Source organism: Balaenoptera physalus (assembly GCF_965194825.1).
Source record: "Balaenoptera physalus genome assembly, chromosome: 17".
NCBI classification, from domain to species: domain Eukaryota; kingdom Metazoa; phylum Chordata; class Mammalia; order Artiodactyla; family Balaenopteridae; genus Balaenoptera; species Balaenoptera physalus.
The window spans coordinates 51,678,460-51,701,365 of record NC_138895.1 but is presented as its reverse complement, the minus strand read 5'-3'; the positions used below and the strand labels follow the sequence as shown (position 1 = coordinate 51,701,365).

Genomic DNA, 22,906 nt, shown 5'->3' with positions numbered 1-22,906 from the left:
CAAGGCCCATCTGGAATGCCCCTCTGGCCTCTCCTAGCCCTTGTAAATTCAGTTTCTTTGGAACTCCCTCCTCTCCCAGCCCCGCCAAACACCTCCTTGAATTTAATCTGAGGCATTTGTGAAGAGGGTATTTCTCTCCATCTCTGCTATAGAGCACAATATCTGGCATTTAAACTGATAAATCTGGCTGGCAGGTTGGTGAATGAATGAACTGAATCTGGACTAACAGGAGGGTGAGCAGGTGGGCAGGTGAATAAAATAATCGACTGTCACCAGGCATGCCCTGGAATGGCACCCTCCAGAGGACAGAGATTCAGTTCATTCATTCACCAACCTGCCACCAGTGGGATTCCACTGACACCAGTGGGATTCCATTGACTCCACAGCATGAAATTTTTTCAAAATCCATTTTTAAAATGTGTTACTTAGAAACTAGAATATTTATGAACATGTCATCAAAGTATGGCAAGACACTTATAAAGGTAACTCTACCATTTGGTACAAACATTCATTTATACCTAGCTGCTAGGTAATAAATTTTTGAAATGTTCGATGTTTTTCATTCACCATCTGTATTAGCGGGCCATTACTTTCCTCAGCTTAAAGCAAAATGTGTTTGCTATCACCATCAATATTCTTTAACCTTGAACTTGAAGGAAGCTTTTAAAGAAAAAGGGCTTTGAGAGCTTTAAGATCCCATCCAGAGTTTCTCAACCTTACCTGTGTGATTCAGTTACCTGGGGAGACTTTTAAAAATCTCGATGTCTAGGCTGCACACCTCAAATCTATTGCATTAGAATCTCTGGAGATGGGACCCAGGCATCAGTACTTTTTTCTTTTTCTTTAAAACATTAAAAAAAAATTTTTTTTTCTTTTTTCTTTTGTGTGTGTGGTTTGTTTGTGGTTTTTACCTTTATGGTTTGGCATCCATGTTTTTAAAGCTTCCCTAAGTGATTCCCATGTGCAGCCAAGGCTTTAACGCACGTGCAGCTGAGACTAATGAAAAAGACTTACTGTGCAAACGCGAGGGTTTTGCGTTCCCCGTAACAGTCAGATCTGTAACCAGCCGGTGTTCTCATTCTGATCCCTCCCCATCATCTCCCTCTTCCTTTACACTTATTTCTGTCTTGGCGGTCACGAATTACTCATGGGCTGTGTCCATGAGGATCCAAGTTCAGGTGAACTATGCTATCATTTCATGAAAGCTGTACTTTTCCACTCATGAACTTTGGACTGAACTTCTGTGCCCTGAAGGAGTTTTAGGGTCTGAGAAAAGCAGATAGTTGAAATAAATCCTTAGGAGCTTGCAAACCACCCTGAGCCAGAGCTGGCCCTTCCCCCAAATCACAGGAATGTTGAGACACGACAGCGTATGGCCACCCCACCCTCTGTCACTGAACATGCTCCCCCCATACTTTTGTACCCTCATCGTTGCCCCAGTCAAAACTCCAACCACATTTCCACTGGGGAGTCACTTTCTCTCTAGTGCTCCCTACCGCAGTAGCTTTGAAAAAGCACTTGCCTTCAGCCCTAACTAGTCTTGGTTTCTGCTTTGACTGTTTCATTTCTGGGCAAGGTCATGTCACAAAATCATTTGGAAAAACAGTGTCTGGGGATGCCCACCCCAAAAGTATCTTTTCCTGGGATTTGGCGGTAGTGGGGTATGGAGTAGCACACAGGAGGGCAGATCTCACCATTCATCTCCGTTCCCATCTGTTCATCCTTCCGTTGCCCACTAACCTGGCGGGGCTCTGTGGTGGGTTGAACCAAAATACTTTCACACACCAGTGGATTGCAGTTATGTATTCAGTATTCTATGTTCTTGAATAACACAGGCCATGGGAAGGGGGAGAGAAACACTAGAAGAGCTGCCGGGCTGGATACCTGACTCTACTAAGTCCTGGGTTCCTACACTTTACAAAATCATCTTCCTACAGGAAAACCGGCTCCCACAGGGATAGCATGGGTTGCAGGGGTCACAGGGGCTGCAGGGGTCACAGGGGTTGCAGGGAGACGTGCAAGGGTAGCAGGGAGACTCGATCTTGACACAACTGCCGAGCCCGTAGGAGTACGTCACATCCTTCTCGTCTACACACGGGGGCAAGCTGAACTCTTTGCAGATGTTCATGTAGCTGTACTTTTTCGATCCCAGGCAGTCGTATCTGTTCTCGCGCTCAGCTGACACGCACACCTTTCCGTCCTTCACTCGCACCTTGACTTGATCGGGTTCAAAGCCGCACACGTTCACTGATCCTAAAACGTTACTGCTACAGCAAGAGGAGGCTAGAATTCTATTTGTTGTTCTTCTCAATCTGGAATTTAGGAAAAGGAAAGGGTGGGAGGAAGAAGCTCAGACCATGGAGCTCAGACACAGCTTGACAAGCAATATTTTTACCTCTTTTTTTAAAAAAAAAAACAGCAAAAGTAATACACACTAGTCACTGTGAAAAATCAAACTTTACAGAAGCGTGTAAAAGTAAAAAATGAGAGAGTCCTCCCATGTAAATCACACTCCCTCACAGGTAAACCCCTGTTAACAACAGATGGGTGCTTGGCCTTCCAGATCTTTCTCTTGTATTTATTTTTAATTCTCTTTTTTTCTTTTTCCTTCCAGTTTTATTGAGATATAATTGACATACAGCACCGTGTGAATTTGAGGTGTATAGCATAATGATTTGACTTACATGCATCATGAAATGATTATCACAATAAGTTTAGTGAACCTCCATCATCTCAGATAGATACAACATTAAATAGAAACAATTATTTTTTTCTTTGTGATGAGAACTCTTAGGATTTACTCTTAACAACCTTCATATATAACCTACAGCACTGTTACTTAATCATGTTGTATGTTATATCCCTAGTACTTATTTATCCTGTAACTGGAAGTTTGTACCTTTTGACCACCTTTATTCAATCCCCCCCACCCCATCCCACTGCTCTGATAACCACAAATCTCATCTCTTTTTCTATGAGTTTGTTTGGTTGGTGGGTTGGGTTTTTCTGAAGTACAATTGACCTATAATACTATGTTAGTTCCTGGTGCACAACATAGTGATTTGACAGTTCTATGCATTACAAAATGATCACCACATTCTCTTGCATTTAAATCTCAGCTCCTCCTCTTATTAGTTATGGAACTTTGGGCAGGCTCCTTAAACTGCTCTGTGCCTCAGTTTCCTCATCTGTAAAATTGGGACAATAATAGTAACCCATTTCTAGGGGTTTCATGAGACTTAAATTAGTTAATGAATGAAAAGAATCTCTACTAGTGCTTGCCACATAGGATGCTAGGCTTTTGTCTGTTGTGTGTTTTTTCTTTTCCTTCTTTTTTTTTCCACAATGTGCCATGGAAAGTGCTAAGCCGTTAGAGCCATTGTTTCATTTGACCCTCACAAGAACCCTGTCATGCAGGTGTAATTGTCACTATTTTGTAGATGGGGAGGTGGTGAAGGTGGTGAATGGCAGAGCCTAGATTCAAATCCAGGCTTGTTTAATGCCTAGGTCATGATTTTAAGCATCAGTCAGATGGAGCTCTTGGCATGAGGACCTCAGCAGCCTGGCATCAGCCCTGCGTGCTCTGGCCCTGCTCAGGGACCACTTTCTTTCTAATTGCCTGATCCTTCCAAAGACAACCTAACGCTCTGAAATGCTCTTCTTTTTATCCCTTAACGTTTTTTTAAAAATCTGTGTTCTAAGACTCACTCCCGGCAAATCTTCTTGCATCTCTTGGCCTCCAAAGGGAGGTATTGGTATGTATGCTTTCTAGAAGCTCTTCTGGTTTGAGGAGTCTGGACTCTGATTGGGTGATTGGTTTGAGATACATTTTTAATTCTTACTTTTTTTGCTGAATTTTTTTATACACTTACTTCTTTTTGTTACTTAAGTTATACAAGTTCATTGTAAAAAACTCAGAAAATACAGATAAGCAAAAAGAGGGAATATTTTTTTAACATACCCATAAGCCCTGTTGCCTTCTACAGGAGATGGATCTGGGAGCCAGATCTACAAGGCAAAGCTGGCTCCCAGATCTATCTCCTCTTACAATATGAGTCTTGAAGTATGAGTTCGTTGTTCCTGTTTCGTTTTTGTTTTGCTTAGATTCCCCCTCTTCCTCTATTCCTGTCACTCCAGCCCCGTCCCCACTGCAGCAGCTGAAAAGGGGTCTCACAAATGTGGGTCTTCAGGAAATTGCCCCGAAGTCTTGGCTAGACCAGGTTTCTTCTTCCTTTTGCTTCTAGGCCAGGGGTTATCAGTGGGAATGTGTGGGTTTAGGAGAAATTGCAGGAGCCTCATTTTACTCATCAGATTTAACTCTGAAGTTGCAACCTGACTCCTGCCCGGCAAAGTACCTGTCACCCCACATGCGATTTTCCTTGGTTCTATGGGGTTCTGGGCAAAGAGAGATGGCCTGCTCTACTAGCTATCACCAGGGAGGAACTTAGTCATAGTAAACAGAGGCAAGTCAGCCTCTTTGGTTGGTGGCAGAACGCTCTTCGGAAAGCTGGGGAAAAGCAAGTGGGCAGTGCCATCTGTCTGCCACTCTGGGCTGTCACCTCTTCTCCCAGCTGAAGCTGAATTTCACCTGAATGTATGACCAAGCTCCTGAATGCGATACTGCCCACAGCAGAGGTGAGGGATATCGCCAGCCATCTTCACAAAGATATGAATCAGGTTCAGCCGGCTGACGAATAAAGTAATGAGGATGATGAGAATGCCTGTCTCTACTCTGAACCAAAGGGAGGCTGGCCTTCCTCTAGTTTCCTTGGAGTACTTCACTTTTTCTCCTAATTTAGACCCCTCCAAAGACCCATTAAGCTCAATTGTTCCTTTCCAACGCATCTTTCCCTCTCTCTTCTTTCTTCTCCTTCTTCCCATTTCCTGCCTTGTCTCTCTCCTCCTGACTTTTGGTTGATACTGAAGAAGGGTATCAGCGGGAGCAGAGTGGCACAACACAGGTGCATCTGAACACCTGCGGGGCTTGTTCAATTACAGGTGTCTGGGCCCCACCCCCCAGAGTTTCTGATTCAGCCAGTCTGGGGAGGAGTCAACAATTTGCATTTCTAACAAGTTCCAGGTGATGCTGGCTGCTGGTCCTGGTCGGGAGATCACTCAGGACCACTAACCAGGTGATTAAGCACATGGATCCCAGAGTCAGGCAAACCTGGCTTCAAGTCCTAGCTGTCCCATTTCCTGATGATCAAGAACATTGCCCTGACTCTGGTCCATCATCTGTAAGATGGCCACGGTGTTACAAGGATTAAATGAAGATGAAGTGTTAGGCACTTGGTTTTCACTCAATAAAGGGTAACTTTCTTTAACAGGCTGTACCAGGCTCCGCTTTATACAGACTTCCCTGAAATTCAAGGCCTTAAGCGACCAGGCCCCGAGTCCTGTGTCATTAAACACTAAGGTCAAATAATGGACATGCCTTTGGCCTGGATGGGCAGCAACGCCTACTCTTGCCACCCCGAGACCTCTGCGTACAAAGAGATTGTGATGAGAGGGGACCAAGGGGCCCAACTCGCTTCCAGCTCTGCAGGAACACAGAGGGAAACAGCGAACTCTCTCCTCTCAGCGGAAAGCCAACCAGCCACCAGCCGTAAAGTAAGTAAAGACATAAAGCCCCGGAGTTCCTCTCTGCCGGCTTCCCGAGGTGTGACTATGCCCTGATCTTTGGGTCAAAGGATGAGGGATGGAAAGATTCCCTGAGGGCTTAAGACCCAGGAAGGCACCGCTAAACCACAAAGAATGCAACCCTGAGGGCTAACAGTCACCAGCCTCCCCCAGTGAGAGCGATTCAGTGAAAACTTCATACTCAGAGCGTGAGGGGTAAACAAGAAACCAGAGGGCAGGTTTTTGAAGTTTTCAGAAGATGGTGCCCTTTGTGGGGGGCTTTTCAAGGGAACTTCTCGAGCCGCAGGCTGCCCACGGATACTTGGATGAGCAGATGCAAGCACAGTCTCAGGATGAGTTTCCAGGCACCAGCAAAGGTCACAGGGTTGAGCCCAGTGCGTTCCTGGGCGCAGCTGCAAATCAAGGTTCATGTACCCGCAAGGACTAAAGCCAGGTGTCAGAGCCACTCTGCCGCGGGCTTGGTAATTAGATAATAAACTCGTAAGGGCAGGATTGAGGAGGGGCTGACTTTGCTTCTGGCACTTGAGTACAGAAGACAGGAAGCCCACGAAGTGTGGAGGTGAGTCAGGTGCAAACTTACATCAGGCTGGTCACATGGCTTCTTACAAAGGAAACCAAATTCAGTCACTTCAGTCTCTCTCAATCCAGAAGAGGAAGGAAGAGTCGGAAAAGGTGAGTGCTTGGGGTGCAAAAGGACATTTGGGGAGGAAGAAAGAATATCAAAGAAGCTAAAGAAATGAAAGTACTTACTTGGGTTTCTACTAATGAAGATACTGCCAAGGTGTCTTTTGAAGCAACTGCTCAGTAAACAATGAAAAGGAATTGGACCTTCTGTACCCAGTCCAAAAACGCACCACACACACACACACGCACGCGCGCGCGTGCGTCAATCAAATGACACACACTCAGGAAGGCTCAAATGACTCTTGGGGGGAATTATATGGTTAGCCAAAACTTCTTGCCCGTTATTAAAGGAGCACCCAGAGACAGAGCACATAGACTGTCACACAGAAAGACAATTCCAGTGGGGCCATGGCCACTATAGACCAGGGAATCTTATTTCCCCATTGGGCAAAGAATCCTCTGGATAACACAGCCTGGCATCTGAAAGGACATGTCATAACCTAACCAAACTGCTATCTTTCTCTTTAAGGGGTAAAAGGTCATGTGAATACGATTTCTACATTCTAAAAGCCTTGGACAGAGTTTCACACCAAAGATTGTTTTTTAAAAAATTGAATCAGCATGATATTTCTGGATCTATTTAGTCATGGACTGGGAGCTGAGAGAGAAGAAAAAAGAGGCATTTCACTGAAAAAAATATTAATGTAGGAGTCCTCTGGGATTGGAGCTGGATCAGGGTTTAACATTTTCATCCATATTCAGAAAATTGAATATTTAGGTTTGCAGGTAATACTAAGATTTCCAGGTTAGTGAAATGTCAAGCTGTCAGAAATAGAGCAATAGAGCATTCCCAAGGTGGTATGAATAGGAAGAAGAAAAGCGGCTGGGGAGAGATGCAAAAGGGCAAGCCTGAGGTCATTTCTGAAATGGACTCTGGATTATCAGTTCAGAGATCCAGGAAGACAACAGCAGCTTCATATACTGCCACAAGCAACAAAAAAAATTAGCAAAAAATCCAAGCATTGTCAGGAAAAGTATGACAAACCAGAGAAAACATTACCTCTTGTAAAAACCACACTGCCGAGACATAAGCCTGAAGTTGTGTCCACTGCAGATCATTGAGACTCCCAGAGTAGGCAGAGGGTGCCCAGGTGGTGAAGAACTCACCTGGAGAGTCTGGAGAATAGGGACAGCCAGGAGACAAAGGCTGAGCAGACTTGGATCAAGGGTATTCGAGTATTCAGAGGCACAGGGAAGTGGACACACCTGCTCACAAGTAACCCTTCATTTAGACCAAGTACTTAAAAAAGAACCCCTGACTCACGCTGCATGAAATTTATATAACTTGATACTCTAAGGAGTAAAAATTAAAACTGGTTCAAATTGAGTGTAGATGAGTTTATTGCCAATAGTTCCATCTCAGACTATTGAGGGAGGTCCATTCCTGACCTTTGGTGACTGATGACCTGGACAATAATTGCCCTACTGCCCTTTCCAGGGAAACATCACTGTCACGGTTGTCAAGGGCCTCATTCTCTCTCTCTCCATCCATCCATCCATCATCTACTTTCTATCGATCTATCATCTATCTATCTATCTATCTATCTATCTATCTATCTATCTATCTATCTAATCTATTTATTTATCTGTCATCTAACCTATTAATCTATCATTGGGGTAGGAAGGATGTTGTTTAAGGACACAAACTGGCAGTGAGTAGTAAGTCCTGGAGCTCTAATGCATGGTATAGTGAATATAGACAACAAATATTGTATTACAATCATTAAAGTGGTTAAGAGACTAGAACTTAATTATTCCAACCACTAAAAAGAAATGATAATTATGTAACACAATAGAGGTTCTAATTATCGCTACAATGGTAATCGTATTACAATATATAAATGTATCAAATTAACATTGTACACCTTAAATTTACACAATGTTATGTGTCACATAGATTTCAATACAAAAGATCATCTATTTATGTCCTTCTTTTAAAAAATAGTATATTAAGTAGTTTTTCTGCACGTTGCTTTTTTCACTTAATATGACAATACTTAAAATGCTTCATCAGTCCTTTTTACATTTACATATCATCCCAATGTTTGGATGTACCATAATTTATTTAACCAGGGGACAGTGTTTTCAACCATTTTTTTTATCATAGTAACAGACTAAATGGCATATGTAGACAGAAAAAGAAAGCTTTCTCAAGCAAAAAATAAAATGTGATCAAACCCCCAAAATTTTAAAGTGCATTTAAAATTATCCAATTCTATTAAAACCTTTTCAACTGTATTCTGAAAACTGCAGCTCTCAGTTCTGTAGTTTATTTGCACAATCTTTGCTACAGTTGAAGGGGGAGGCAGACAATAAACCCAATTCCAGATGAATTTTAAGTCATCAAGAGTTGGGGAGTAGGAGAAAGGATTTCCTACAAAACCATATAAATGCCTCTGTTGTTCAATTTGCTCCCTTGCTCTTAAAGCCTCTGGCAAACATTAAGGATTTGATCAATTATTATTACTTCTCCCAAAGTCATTTCTGTAAGCCGAAATATACTCAAATCACTTTACTCATAACCAGAAAAAATGTTTATTTTGCTGCTTCCAATAGCTTTTTAATGACACCCCCCTGTTTCTCTCATTAAAGCCACATTATTTATCACGTTGGCACTCCTGCTATAAGCCTAAAACAGCCTTGCCAATCGACATCATTACACTGTCTTGAGAATCTTACAATTCCCGTCATGGACCCATTTACTCTTCTTTTTTTAAATCTTTGTTAAGTCACCAGAGTCATTATCTTGAACCCATTTCATCTTTGCTCAAGTATCGATTGTCACACTTTCCCCCCCTTTTTCCAACTTAGGAGGCTAATATACCAACTATAAAAATCTTAGGGAGTTCTCTTACTTGGCAAGCTCTCTCTTTTCATCTTCCATGGCTCTAATGGCTTTCCTCTCCAAACTTCTGAGAGACGGGCGAAGACAGTAAAGCTTGACATCACACCCGCAACATGGGTAGAGATCACACAGGCCGCAGGTCTGTGATCGCTTTGAATAGCACAGGCAGTATGGGTACGGGTGCAAGTCACAGCAGCAGTACGGGTGCACGTATAAGTCACACAGGCATCGTGTGCTGAGTTCGTCGATGCATCTCAACTGCCTTAGTTCTCTGTCCACCTTCTTTATGTCCCTTCTAACACTGTCCAGAAGACAACTCAGTGCAGCCATTACAGTCACACCTTATTGTTCTGTGAGTACCTTTGGGAAATGGCACTCGGGGGAGAAAAATTGTTCTAAGCTCTTCTCAGAAGTTTCTTTTAAAAATAAATGAGCCACACATGATTCACTTACTTTAAAGCTTGGGTTCTGTGACCTCACCACCCTCTAAGTATGTCATAGTCTTTTGGTTACCATGAGAACTGTGCACAGTCATGGTCTCCAGAGACCCTCCTTAGAGTTACAAAGCTGCTCTCAGAACCATATAAGATTTCATTCACCTTGAGTTGGGATGGGCCCCCCCAAGTAATCACAGCTCTTTGGGGTTTATTGGGCTAAAGTGAAATGTTCTTGACTTGTGTGTGTCCTGTGGACTAGCCACAACTATGAAGATCTTGGTGGGGGGGGGGGCGGATGGAAGGAGCTGCCTGGCTCCTTTCTTTATGCCCTTCTCGCTCTAGCCTTGACATCTAGCCTTGCCCCTACACTACAGGATTCATTCTGTCCCCTTTTCCCTTTATAGGTGGAATATAAAGAGCTCTCCCATGGGTCTCCTTACCAAGCCATCCTCAAGTCAGCCTTTGTCCTTGACCTTCTGAGCCCCAAGTCTCTGGGTCCTGCCCATTCTTTATAAGCTGGCATCCTGGCTGTCCTGGAACCTCAATTCTCCCGTGGTTGGGGTCCTGCTCTTAAGCTGCCATCTCTCAGTGCTCAGGGTCCTGTCCTCAATCACCACCTCCCAGCAACTACACCTCTGGTCTTACGTCCAAGCCGCCAGATGACTTATCCCCAAGTGCTTCCCAAGTGTTGGTCCTTGATACTCATAGCCAACTGCCTGAAGTTGCTTGAAGCCAAAAGTATGAAACCCCCGCTTGGGCCAGTTTTCTGTGCTCTCAGCTGGATCAACACGCTGGACCTGGGGCTCAGCCTCAGCCTTGGCTCGGGTACTTTGCTCCTCTGGGCCTTTCCCCTCAAACTGCTCTCTGCCTCTCGAATCCCCTTTTAGTGGACTAAGGCATAGGGTACTTGAGGACAAGTGGTTGGGTGTGACACTGGAGAGGGAGACAAGGGCCAGGTTTAAAGGGACTTGTGGCCAGCTAAAGAGTTTTAACTTTATTTTGAGCACAATGAAGGATCACTGGTTTTTGTTTCTGTTGAGAGAAGTTGAAAGGTAGTCCAGCAGCCACGTGGAAGGTGCAGTTCAAGGGGAAAACAGTAGCAGTGTCTTCTGCTGGAAGGCAAGAGACAGCCAAATCCTGGACTGGGGACCATGGTCATAGGAGTGGCAAGAAGGAAGCCAATGGGCTCTCCTCCCCGCCACATCCACTCAGGCCCCACCCAATCCACTCTCCACGTTGTAGCTGGAGTGAGGTTGATATATAAATCTGCTACCCCTCAACTCTACCCGCCCCCCAAAGTCTTCAGAGTCTTCTCTGTCCTCTTAGAAGAAGGTCCAACACCCTTACAAGGTGCTGAACAATAAGGCCTCTGCCTGCCTCTCCTCTCCTCTCTCATCACTGTTCCTGTAATTCATTACAGTTGAGCCACAAAGGCTTCCTTGAAGTTTCTCTAATTCCACCTCTTTCTGGACTTGTGCACACACTGTTCTGTCTGCTTAGAGACTGAACTCCCCACCCCACCCCTTGATCTAGTTAACTCCTAAGGTGTTCTTTAGCTCTTCTCTTAAACGTCCCTCCTTCGAGGTCTTCCCTGTCCCCCAGACTAAACGCTCAGCACTCTGCATATTTCTTTTACAACACCATTTGTCTGTTTCCCCAACTAGACTGTAAGCTCCATGAGGGCAGGGACCTACTTTTGTTCACCATTAGATACCCAACACAATGGCTGGCACAGAGTAGGAGTTTAAAATTGATTCACTGAATGACCAAATGAGTAAATTAAACAGAATTTAGTGACCAGAAAGAGGATAGAGTGAGGGAGGACTCGTAGGTTTCTAGCTAGGCAGAATCGTGGTGCCATTGACTGAGATAAGAAACACAGGAAGAAGAGTAATTTTGGAGGACATGCTGAGCTTGAGGTGCTAGTGACCACTTTAATGTAGAAATGTGGAGTAGCTTGTGGCTAAGTGGGTCTGGAACTTGAAATAAAGCTGGGCCAGAGATATCAATTCAGGAGCCACAATTCCATAAAGAGTTTGGCAAGGGGGCTTCCCTGGTGACTCAGTGGTTAAGAATCTGCCTGCCAATTCAGGGGACACGGGTTTGAGCCCTGGTCTGGGAAGATCCCACATGCCGCGGAGCAACTAAGTCCATGTGCCACAACTACTGAGCCTGCGCTCTAGAGCCCGCGAACCACAACTACGGAGCCTGCGTGTCACAACTACTGAAACTCTTGCATCTAGAGCCCGTGCTCCGCAACAGGAGAAGCCACCACAATGAGAAGCCCGTGCACCGCAACAATAAGTAGCCTCTGCTCCCTGCAACTAGAGAAAACCCGCACGCAGCAACGAAGACCCAATGCAGCCAAAAATAAATTAAGAAAAAAAAAAAGAATGGGCAAGAGGAGGAGGAATAGATTGAAAAGAAGAAGAGGGCTGAAGCAGACTCCTGAGGAACAATGATAAAAAATGAGAGCATTAAAGGAGCTCATGATAGTCTCTTAGAAGGAATAATCAGAGAGGTAAGAGCCCCTTATGCTGAAGTCCCCTGTGTATCACTAGACCACGCCCAACACTCCCCAGCCTTGACCTAGGGATCCCTTTTCTGGGCAGATGAAGTATTTTAGTAAAGAAAACAGATTTCTCTGAAGACATTAAAATGGGAGGCTGGAGCCCGAGTCACATGGGATGAGTTAAAAAACAAAGGGGAATAATACTCCTGTGTGGACAAATGCTGAAGTCTTTCAAGAGTGATTCCATCCAATTCTGAAGGTAGACTGTGTTCATAGGAATATGGCCTGAGGGTTCATTGTGGGAGTTATACATATTTCTCTAGTTCCAAATGATGGACTTCTGAACTCTTATATCACCATGAATTCCGTCCCTTAGCAAATGTCAGCAAAGGTTAAAACAAGCAAGCTCTCAGTTTTAGATTCTTAAATATACAGGTTCAGGAATTTAAGTACACACACATCTATATTATACCTGGCACATTATGAAGATAGTTACAGCTTTATTTTAACTAGGATTCTCCCATGATGCCATCCTCCTAGTAATTTCACTCTTTATCATGAAGCATATTCTTGACATCATTTCAAATGACTTAAAGGTAGTGGTGCCTGTAAAGATCAGATGGAAATATGATCCATTCATGTTAGAAGGACAATGTAGAATTCATCAGAACAAGCAGAAACCCACAGGAATGATCTAGAATCACAGTTCCCTGAAGCATAAACACAAGGAGCTTCCATGGGCTCTAAAGTGGAGATGAGGGCCTTTCCTTACATAGGACAATGTCTGCGGAAGTTCCCATCCACCTTGGCTGGATAGAACCTCCTATGGGATGGAGGGCAGGCCTTGGCAACTTCCCAGGCTGGGCAAAGTGGATGCTTGGTCCCCAGTACTGGTGGAACTATGGGCCCAAAAAGGTCTCCTCTGTCTCTTCCACCACGTAGGACAGCTATGGGTCCAGTCATTTACTAGGCCAATGTTACAAAAATACTCCTCTAGCAGTTATTGAATCAGTGCTTAAACATCAAGTTCAAAGTCATACACAGAATATGTCTTCAACTATGTTAACAAGAATCCATAGGAGGAGAAAAACACCCTCAAAAATTAACTGTGGTCGTTTCTCAGTGGTGGAATTATAGATGACTTTAAAAATTCTCTTTTCTAGACTTTTCTGTGATTTCTTAGTTTCTTCAATGAGGATATCACTAATCTTCTAATGAAACAATTATTTATTTATTTTCTTTATTTTATTTTTGGCTGCATTGGGTCTTCATTGCTGTGCGTGGGCTTTCTCTAGTTGCGGCGAGCGGGGGCTACCCTTCATTGTGGTGCACAGGCTTCTCACCACGGTGGCTTCTCTTGTTGCGGAGCACAGGCGCTAGGTGCACAGGCTCAGTAGTTGTGGCTCACGGGCTTAGTTGCTCTGCAGCATGTGGGATCTTCCCAGACCAGGGCTCGAAACCGTGTCCCTTGCATTGACAGGTGGATTCTTAACCACTGCGCCACCAGGGAAGCCCATGATGAAACAATTTTTGATAGTGTGCTGTCTGTGACACTGTCAGCTTTGCACTGAATTGCTAAGCCCACCTCTGGCCTCTGCCTCTATAATCCGGGTGGGCTCCAGGGCCATCTCTCTGAGCAGGTTTGCCACTGAGAAAGTCTTCCTGTAATGGACATCTAATGCTTTTCTTACCTATCATCTATGGCACCCTCTTTCAATAAAATAACTACCTTCCCTCCAACCCCACCATCTGCCATTAGGTACTATCAATAAAGTTGCCCAGTAAAGGGGCAGACATGTAACCAAAACTGGCCAACCTGACTCTCTTCTGGGAATTTGACCTTTCACAGAGAGACTGGAGATGGTTGGAGCTGATTCATGCGGACAGTGGACCCTGAAGAGACTACACCTTAGTTACTGCCTTGTTCTGTTGTTTTCAAGTTGGCTCTTTGGCTTTCCTTTGAGTCTCTGAACTCCTCCATATCCTTCCAATAAATTCCTGCTTCTCTTCAGTTACCCCGGCAGGTTCAGTTTCTTGTAACTAAAGAACACAGCTGACATGACAGCCTGTCCCCTGGACCTGTCCAAGAGGACCACTCCAGGATGAACATATAGGTCAGCCTTTGCTCCAGTGGACGTTGTCCAGAGATAGTCCAGCTCCTCCCTCTTAACCCAGAACTAGCTGCATCAGCTCAGCCACCAGTGCTGAAGGCCCTGTAGGCACAGGTGATGGCGATGACTCAAACTAGGGCAAGTGTCCGGAAACACCCAGGAAGGCCCATCCATGGACACTCTCCCTGGGGCAAGAGAGACTTTCCTGGGGTTCTATCTCAGAACTTTAGCTTTGGAAAATCCAAGTCATCCATACCATTTCCTACTCAGTAGGGAATCTCTGCTCAAGCACCCCAGGCAGATAAGAATGGAAGAGCTGGGGGCTTGTGCATGTGACAGAGTGCGCCCTCACTGGGTTAGGATGACCAGGGCTCCTATGGCCAACCACAGTGGTTCATATCATTTACCTTCCTCTTCCTCCCACATCCACAAGGAGCTGTAACAAGTATCTTCCTGCCAGATAAGGGGAGGGAGAAGGAGAAGGAGAATGTTGGTAAGTTACTCTTGTAACTGCACCCAATGGGAGTGAACTTGGGTCTAAGTGGCTGCAGCAGGAAGGTTGCTCTTGGCCAGGATCTCAGGAGGTGCTTTCCTTTTTCTTTCAGCAAATATGATCATTCAGGCATTATTGGGAAGGAGTTATGAGAGCTTTATATACCAAGTATATACACGAGTAAATTTCCTCATTAAGGTTTGAGGAGTGGACAGGGGGGTTTTCGTGATCACCATTCTGGTTTGCCTGGGACGTAGGAGATGCCAAAACCAGGGAAGGAGATGCAGGCTGGAAATGCAGGTGGGAATACCAAGTGGCTGTAGTGGTCATCCAGTTTGCTCAGTTTAAGTGATGGAGCTCGCCTCAGTGGGGTACAGACCTGTGGCTTTGAACGTAGTAAGAGTCTTATTATGAGCTCTGGATTCTTCGTGACGACTATAGTCTCTGACTCCTTTCTCCCACCCTCTCGTGTCTCCACTTGTCCCTTCTCCCCCTGCTCCCCTCCAGCCTCATGGATTTTCACCAAGAAAAATTGTTAGCTGCAATCCGGATTGTTGATGAGGACAGAGACCAAAAAACTTTCTTGAACTTCACACTGGAATCACTCAAACAAAAAGCATGTGTCCATGTCCTCCTAGAAACAGAAGGACTTGCTTCTGCTGCAGATGGTGGCCTGATTAATTCAAGGGAGATGAGAATTTTTATATTCCTTCCACCACCACCACCATAACTGCCTAACTCTTAAATAGATGCTTACTTGAATAATAATATTTCACACTTAGTGAGTGCTCAACTCTGTGCCAGGCTGATTAGTGACCCTCTGAAGTAGGGCTGTTTATCCCCATTTTACAGATAAGGAGACTGAGGCACAGGGAGTTCACACAGCAAGTGGCAGAGGTAGGATTCCATCCAGGCGGCCAGCCTCCTCTCTCTGTCTTCAAGTCTAATGACTCCTGAGAAGAAAATTTGGGGAATTTCCTGGTGGTCCAGTGGTTAGGACTCGGCGCTCTCACTGAATGATTGGGGATCCCAAAGAGCTCTTGGTTATGTGGGTTTTATCTACTAAGACTTCCCATATAAGAATCAAAACTGAGACATTTACAGAATACGTAAGCATTTAAAAATAACAATAGTAAACATGCTAACACAAGTGGCACTTTTTTTTTTTAATTATTATTTATTTATTTATTTGTTTCTTTATTTATTTTTGTCTGTGTTGGGTCTTCGTTTCTGTGCGAGGGCTTCCTCTAGCTGCGGCAAGTGGGGGCCACTCTTCATCGCGGTGCGCGGGCCTCACTATCGTGGCCTTTCATTGCGGAGCACAGGCTCCAGACGCGCGGGCTCAGTAGTTGTGGCTCACAGGCTTAGTTGCTCTGCGGCATGTGGGATCTTCCCAGACCAGGGCTCGAACCCGTGTCCCCTGCATTAGCAGGCAGATTCTCAACCACTGCGCCACCAGGGAAGCCCAAGTGGCACTTTTTATGGGAAATTTCCTTTCCAAAAAAAAAAAATTGTGAGAACGGTGACACTGTTTTACACTTTTACAAATCTTTCTGATGTCCAGCTTCATAGAGGACGGCTGAACTATCTCCTTCTGCCTCCAAGCTGTTGCGACCTATTTTCTGTTGCGATATGTTTGCTTTGGGCATAAAAGAGAATCCAGGGACTTCCCTTGTGGCGCAGTGATTGAGAATCCGCCTGCCAATGCAGGGGACACGGGTTCGAGCCCTGGTCTGGGAAGATCCCACATGCCGCGGAGCAACTAAGCCCGTGCGCTGCAACTACTGAGCCTGCGCTCTAGAGCCCGTGAGCCACAACTACTGAGTCCACGTGCCACAACTACTGAAGCCTGCACGCCTAGAGCCCATGCTCCACAACAAGAGAAGCCACCTCAATGAGAAGCCCGGCACTGCAACAAAGAGTAGCCCCCGCTCGCCACAACTAGTGAAAGCCCATGCGCAGCAATGAAGACCCAACGCAGCCAAAAATAAATAAATTAATTAAAAAAAAAAGAGAGATAGAATCCAGCTTTACACTGATGTATAATTGGGAAAGGAAGGACCTCTTGGACCCCTGAAAGGGTTGTAAGGCTCACGCGTCGAGAATCACTGCTTTGATTCATCTTCTGGAAGTTACATGGTACCATGGCACTTCAAAGCCACAGTAGCTAAACTTTTCCTAAAACACTGTATTCAGCTTCACTTGCAGAGTTCCGTTACAGAGCTTTTGGGGAATCTGCGTATCCACTGATCCCCTTCTCTCAGGACTGAACCCCAATCCCACCCGACGGAGGGAAGATCGGGGAGACTCTGGCAGAAATCCTCCTAAGACAAGACCTGTCTGCCACCCTGGGTATAGGTTTCTGCACCGGGAGAGTCGCCCAACAGTGGCTGGGGACAGGTTCTCTTTCCTGGGACTTTGGCATTGGGGGATGTGGACTAAGGGACTTTGAACCCAGAAATCCAGGCGGTCGTAGTGGGGCAGCCTCCTTAGCTGTGGAGCCCTTGGTCCTTCATGGCTTCCACGTCCTGCTTCGAGTCTCTCAGATGAGGAGACTTCTGTTTTATCACGTTGTGAGCTGATCATTCGTTCAGTTGTTGTTCTAGTAAGCATCCAACGGTCAGTAGCAACTGTGGATCTCAAAAGAGTAGGAAGAGTTAAAAGTTCAAAATCCAGTTGTGAATAATGCGTGTGTGTGCACACATGTGGGTGTGTAAAAGAAAGAAGAAGGAGAGAAACTGATTAATTGTAAGTGATATTTTTAGAACCTATGTAGCAGAGTCCTGGCTTCAGCCAAGTTGGAACCCCTTTTAGGAATTTAGTTGGGTCTGGCCCAGCTTGTGGACAGGAATTGTGGGTCCAGCTAGGACCTATTTGCTTCTGGAGAAAGAAATCACCTAGAGGAGGGGCGTGTAAAGCTCAGATTGGAGGGAGGCCTGGACTCCGGGTGCAGCGTGGCCTGATTCTATGGCCTGATTCTGTTCTCAGCCTCTATTACATCCAGCCCCTCCCCTGCATCGACTCATATTGGAGTCTTCAGTACAGGAAGATGGCCAGCATGTATGACTGCAAGAAACAAAGCAAAAACGGAGCTCTTTTTATTAGATAGTCTGTAAGATGAGGGGTTCAAAGCAGTAGTGATAGCTACGCATCCAGGTGGTATTCTAGGTGCTGGTCACATGTTTGTCTGTTTGACCCTCTTGGTCAGCCCTTTGAGGTCGGTGCTAACACTGTCGCTTTTTCACAGGAGAGGAATCTGCAGCACAGATCAGCCAACTCACTTTTCTATGGCTGACCAGCTGGCAGGTCTCAGAAGCCGAAGGTGCACTGGCGACGACCCTGCAGCTCCAGGCGTAACCACCGTGCGGCGCTGCCGGGCTGCTGGCCCCTCCCTGAGCCCATCTAACCCTTCCAGGTGGGGGAAATTATATTCTTTTTTTTAAAATTAATTAATTAATTTTTGGCTGTGTTGGGTCTTCGTTGCTGTGCGCGGGCTTTCTCTAGTTGTGGCGAGCGGGGGCTACTCTTTGTTGTGGTACGCGGGCTTCTCATTGCGGTGGCTTCTCTTGTTGTGGAGCACAGGCTCTAGGCACGCGGGCTTCAGTAGTTGTGGCTCACGGGCTCTAGAGCGCAGGCTCAGTAGTTGTGGCGCACGGGCTTAGTTGCTCTGTGGCATGTGGGATCTTCCCGGACCAGGGCTCAAACCCGTGTCCCCTGCATTGGCAGGCAGATTCTTAACCACTGCGCCACCAGGGAAGCCCAGAAATTATACTCTTAAAAGCTGGCACAAGAACTTGTCTTAGGGAGGACTTTCTCTTTTTTCAAAAAAGAGTAAGTGGGACTTCCCTGGGGGTCCAGTGCTTAAGACTTTTCCTTTCATCGCAGGGGGTGCAGGTTCAGTCCCTGGTCCCCAGGGAGCTAGGATCCCACATGCCTCATGGCCAAAATAAAAAACCAAAAAAACCCACAAAAACCCAAAACATAAAACAGAAGCAATACTGTAACAAAATTCAATAAAGACTTTAAAAATGGTCCACATCAAAATAAATATATCTTTTAAAAAACCCCAGAAAGAGTAAGTGAAGGGTGGGGGGACCCAGAAGAGTGAACCCTGAAGGGACAGGAGCCAGGGCAGCGAGACAGCTCACGTCCTGTTCCTTAGAGACCAACAGACAGGACTGGAGGAGGTGAGCGGGAAGTGGGAGGGGAAGGAGGAAGGCCACGTGGCTGGTGGGAAATCCCTTAGTGGCAGGAGGGCTCTCTATTATTTAATGTAAACTTTATTGAAGAAGAACACACATATAGAAAAGTGACCCATCATAATCGTTCAGCCTGGTGAATTTTCACCAGGTGAACCTACAAGTAACCAGCACATCCATCAGGAAACAGAATGTACCCCAGCAGCCCCTGTTCATGCCTCCTTCTGGCATTAGCACCCGCTCCTGCTCTCTAGCACCCAATACTCATTTTGTCTGGTTTTGAACTTTATATAAATGGAAATATACAAAAATCTATCTACTCTTTGGTTTATCACTTCTCCCAGTCAACATCAGACTTGAGAGTCTCATTGTTGCCTATATTTGTATTTCACTCCTTTCTGTTGTATGGCATTCCCTTATATAAATACACCACAACCTAGTTACGCTTTCTGTGTGGATGGACACTTACAGATGGACATTGGGCATTTTTCATTTGAGGCTGTTGTTGGGACTATGGACATAGGGTCATTTTTGTACACGTCTTGGTGAATATTCGTAGCGTGTTTGTGGGATGGAATTGCCTGGTCCGGGTATAGGGTATGCATGCGTTCAACTCGGCTAGACATTGCTGAACAGTTTTGCAAAGTGTGTGTACTCGTATACAATCGCTAGTGGGTGATTTTTAAGACTAAGGAAAGTCCAATCTCTCTGTGAGTTGTGCTGCTGTGATATAAACCTCCATCCCCTCCTGAGCACTCAGTAATGCCTAGCACATCTCACAGATCACTTATATGAATGGTGGGGGTTTTGTTTGTTTTGTTTTTAATAAAAATCAAAGAATGAGCTGAGGTTCGTGGCAGGGCCAAGCTGGTGTGAAACAGAAAGTGGCATGTGTGAGATGGTGAGGGACCCACGCATTGAGCTGACTGAGACACCAGGAGCTTCAGCCCCGAGGTGACTGTGAGGATGCCAGCCTCCTCTAGGGACCTCGGAGAGCGCCTTGGGCATGCACAGAGGGGTCCAGCCTGTTAAGTTGCCAGGGCCAGAGGGATCCTAGCTGATTTTCAGATCACACACAAAAAAAGGGGGGAAAACAGTCTCCCCACTGTGACCTGAAGCAGGGGATGGCTCTGGCAAAGCTTTGTCACCTTCACCCTTCAGTACATTAGCCGATGTGCCCAGAGCCAATGGGGAGGAGGTCCCAGCAGTACTAACAGAGGCATCGAGGAGCAGTGCCCTTCCGGGAAGCTGTTAGAGGCAGCACCAGTGCTGGAAGCCCCAGGAGACGGCACCGTTGGCAAGGATGTCAGAGTCCTCAAGAGAGAACGGCCCCAGGGAAGGTGACTTCTAGGCTAGGCAACCAGGACGCTCCATAGCGTGAGCTGGAGGAGGACATGGGCAGAGCGGTGGATGCCCAGTGGGACCAGAGAGGGCTGTTGTGAGCGTCTAGAAACACTCATGCAGAGCTCCCAGAAATAACTGAGAAAGACCCAGCAGAAGGCTGGGGCGCTTAACGGTGGGTGGGCGCCAGCCAAAGACCTGTGGTTTATTACTGTTGAAGTTACGCCTCCAGGGGTGCCCCTGGGTGGCCGGGAAGCCAGGGTACAGTCAATACTACTAATGCCTGAGTGTGTGTTTCTCTTTCTAAATTTCCTTTACTCCTAGTTTTGCAAACAAATGTTTATCTCTCCCATAAATAAATCTGGAGTGCTGTTTTCCTGATGTTCCTCAAAGTTCAGTCCCCAGGCCCTGGCCTTTACTGCAGTCCTAGTTACGTTCCCCGCACAGCAGCGCGGGTCACCATTGGAGGCAGGGGACTGGGGAGGAGCCTGGTTCAGAGGCTGCAGCGGCCTCCCTCGAACTTTCCCACGTACTCAGCTGGTGATGGCAAGGGCAGATGGGCCTGTGGTCTTGGACAGGGCCTCTCCTGCAGCTCCTCTGCTCTCTCCTTACCCAGGTTGTTCTCGGTCTCTCCCCCTCTCACTCCTGCCAATTCCCAGGCTGGCATCTCTCCAGGCTCTTGGTTTCTTGAATTGCCTGCCTTCAGTGACATTCACCTCAGCACCCTCGCCGCAGGTCCCTCCAGCCTCCATTATCTCCTGGAACTGCTTCACTCTTAAATCTTGGCTCTGGAAGTTCTACTCTTTGGTCATAGTCTCTTACCCTCCAACTTTCTCATTCTCTTAATAAACACTGAAGATTTTTGGAAACTTGCAGAGGACTCCAGTCTCTTAACAAGCCCTGTAGCCCCACTCCACCTTCTCCCAGTCCATGAGTTCTTTCTTGCCCCTCGCCACCTCCCCACCAAGCAGGACCCATCGGAGTGGGGAGTGGGGCTGGGGGCAGGAGAAGGGAGCATAGCCTGAAGGCGGCAGAACACACCTCGCTCTTTCTGCCTCAGAGCCTTTGCACGTCTGCTTGCTCTGTGTCCCCCACGCTTAACCCCCTCCCTACTCAGCTAACCCTACTCACTGGTTCAGATCTCAGCTCAAACAGCATTTCCCTGGGGTCAGTGCACTCTGGCCTCCCATGACATGCTCTGTCTCAAGGGAGCATCACAGTTGTAATGGCTTGTGTAGGTGTCCAGGAACTAGGCTGCCACTTGCACTGCCACGCCCGTAGCGCTAGCACAGCGCCTGCGGCACAGCGGACACAGCGAGGATTAAGGGATGAAGGGACTGACGGAGAACAGGCAAGAGTCTGCAGCTGATGGTGGAGAAGCAGAGGGTGGTGTGGCAGGGCTGAGGCGAGCTGGGCTATCTGTGAGGGTCAGAAAGGAAGATTCATGCTCCTGGGTGCTCTGACCAGAGGCACCTCAAGCCAGAGCACCCAATGTGATTGTATTTGGACATTGGGCCTTTAAAGAAGTAATTAAGGTCAAAGGAGATCTTATGAGTAGGCCCTAATTCAGTCTGACTGGTGTCCTTATAAGAAGTGGAAGAGATGTCAGGGACGGGCATGCACAGAGCAAAGCCCGTGAGGATGCTGCGAGAAGGCGGCCGTCTGCAAGCCAAGGACAGAGGCCTCAGGAGAAACCAACCCTGCTGACACCTTGACTTTGGACTTCTAGCCTCTAGAACTGTGAGAAAATAAATGTGTGCTGTTTCAGCCACTCAGTCTGTGGTATTTTGTGATGGTGGCCTGAGCACACTAAGTGACACAGCTATGATCCAACCTCTCATTAGAGTAACTTGCCCACAGTGGTGTGGTGGTGGGTCTGTAATAACCAGCTCTCCAGGGACAAATGACCCAGGATCTGCCAATTACTGCAGTGTAAATCCTGCTGCGGCCAATTTCAAGCTGTCACTGTCATGTCGCTGATGTCAAGTTGGGAAGAGACGTGCATGCGTGGCTCCCACCAGCCAGTGCCCCAGCTGGCTCCAGCGCGTCACTGTCAGCCGATCCCACCAGCAAACATTTATAGCAGATCATCGTATGGCAGGATCTCACTTGCTTGTTTTTTAGTAAACTGGGATTTTACTAGCTTTCCCTAACTCCCACCCCAAACATAAACACACAAGGGCACCCACATGCTCCGGGCTTGCGTTCTCACAACAGGAAGTGGCTTGAAAATAAAGCAATCCCTGCATTCTGCTGTCCCTCTACCCCTTGTCTTTCACTCTGGATCTGCCCAACACATTAAGGGAACGTAGGAACAGAGCAGAGTTGTACACCGTTGGTTGCTTTTGTTTCAGGACCAACCAGCTCTTCTTGAGGACCAGGGGCACGAAAGATATTTCCCATCAAATCTGGGATTTGCATTGTCATTTCCTCCCACCCCACCTCATTCTTTCTTCACTCATGCAGACGAGGTAATTCCCAGAAACCTCTACTTTCTTTCCCATTATTTACCCAACACATTTTCACCTACTTGGGAAAATAAGTGCTAATTTTCTCTCCATCATGGGTTTCACATCTCTCTCCAGAGCAGTTTTTGAAAGTACTTGAAATGCATAACTGAGCATCATGGTTCCTTAGACACAGA

At 46.4% G+C, this 22,906-nt stretch overlaps 1 protein-coding gene across 1 annotated transcript; it reads right to left on the bottom strand.

The window, feature by feature from the left end:
- Positions 1-362: 362 nt before the first annotated feature.
- On the bottom strand, positions 363-10,875 carry ODF1 (outer dense fiber of sperm tails 1). The gene is made up of 2 exons (XM_082434350.1): positions 9,180-10,875; positions 363-2,312 (listed from the first exon to the last, which is right to left on the bottom strand). The coding sequence occupies exons 1-2, from the start codon at positions 9,497-9,499 to the stop codon at positions 1,916-1,918; spliced, it is 717 nt and encodes a 238-aa protein (XP_082290476.1). The 5' UTR covers positions 9,500-10,875; the 3' UTR covers positions 363-1,915.
- Between the last annotated feature and the right edge of the window lie 12,031 nt (positions 10,876-22,906).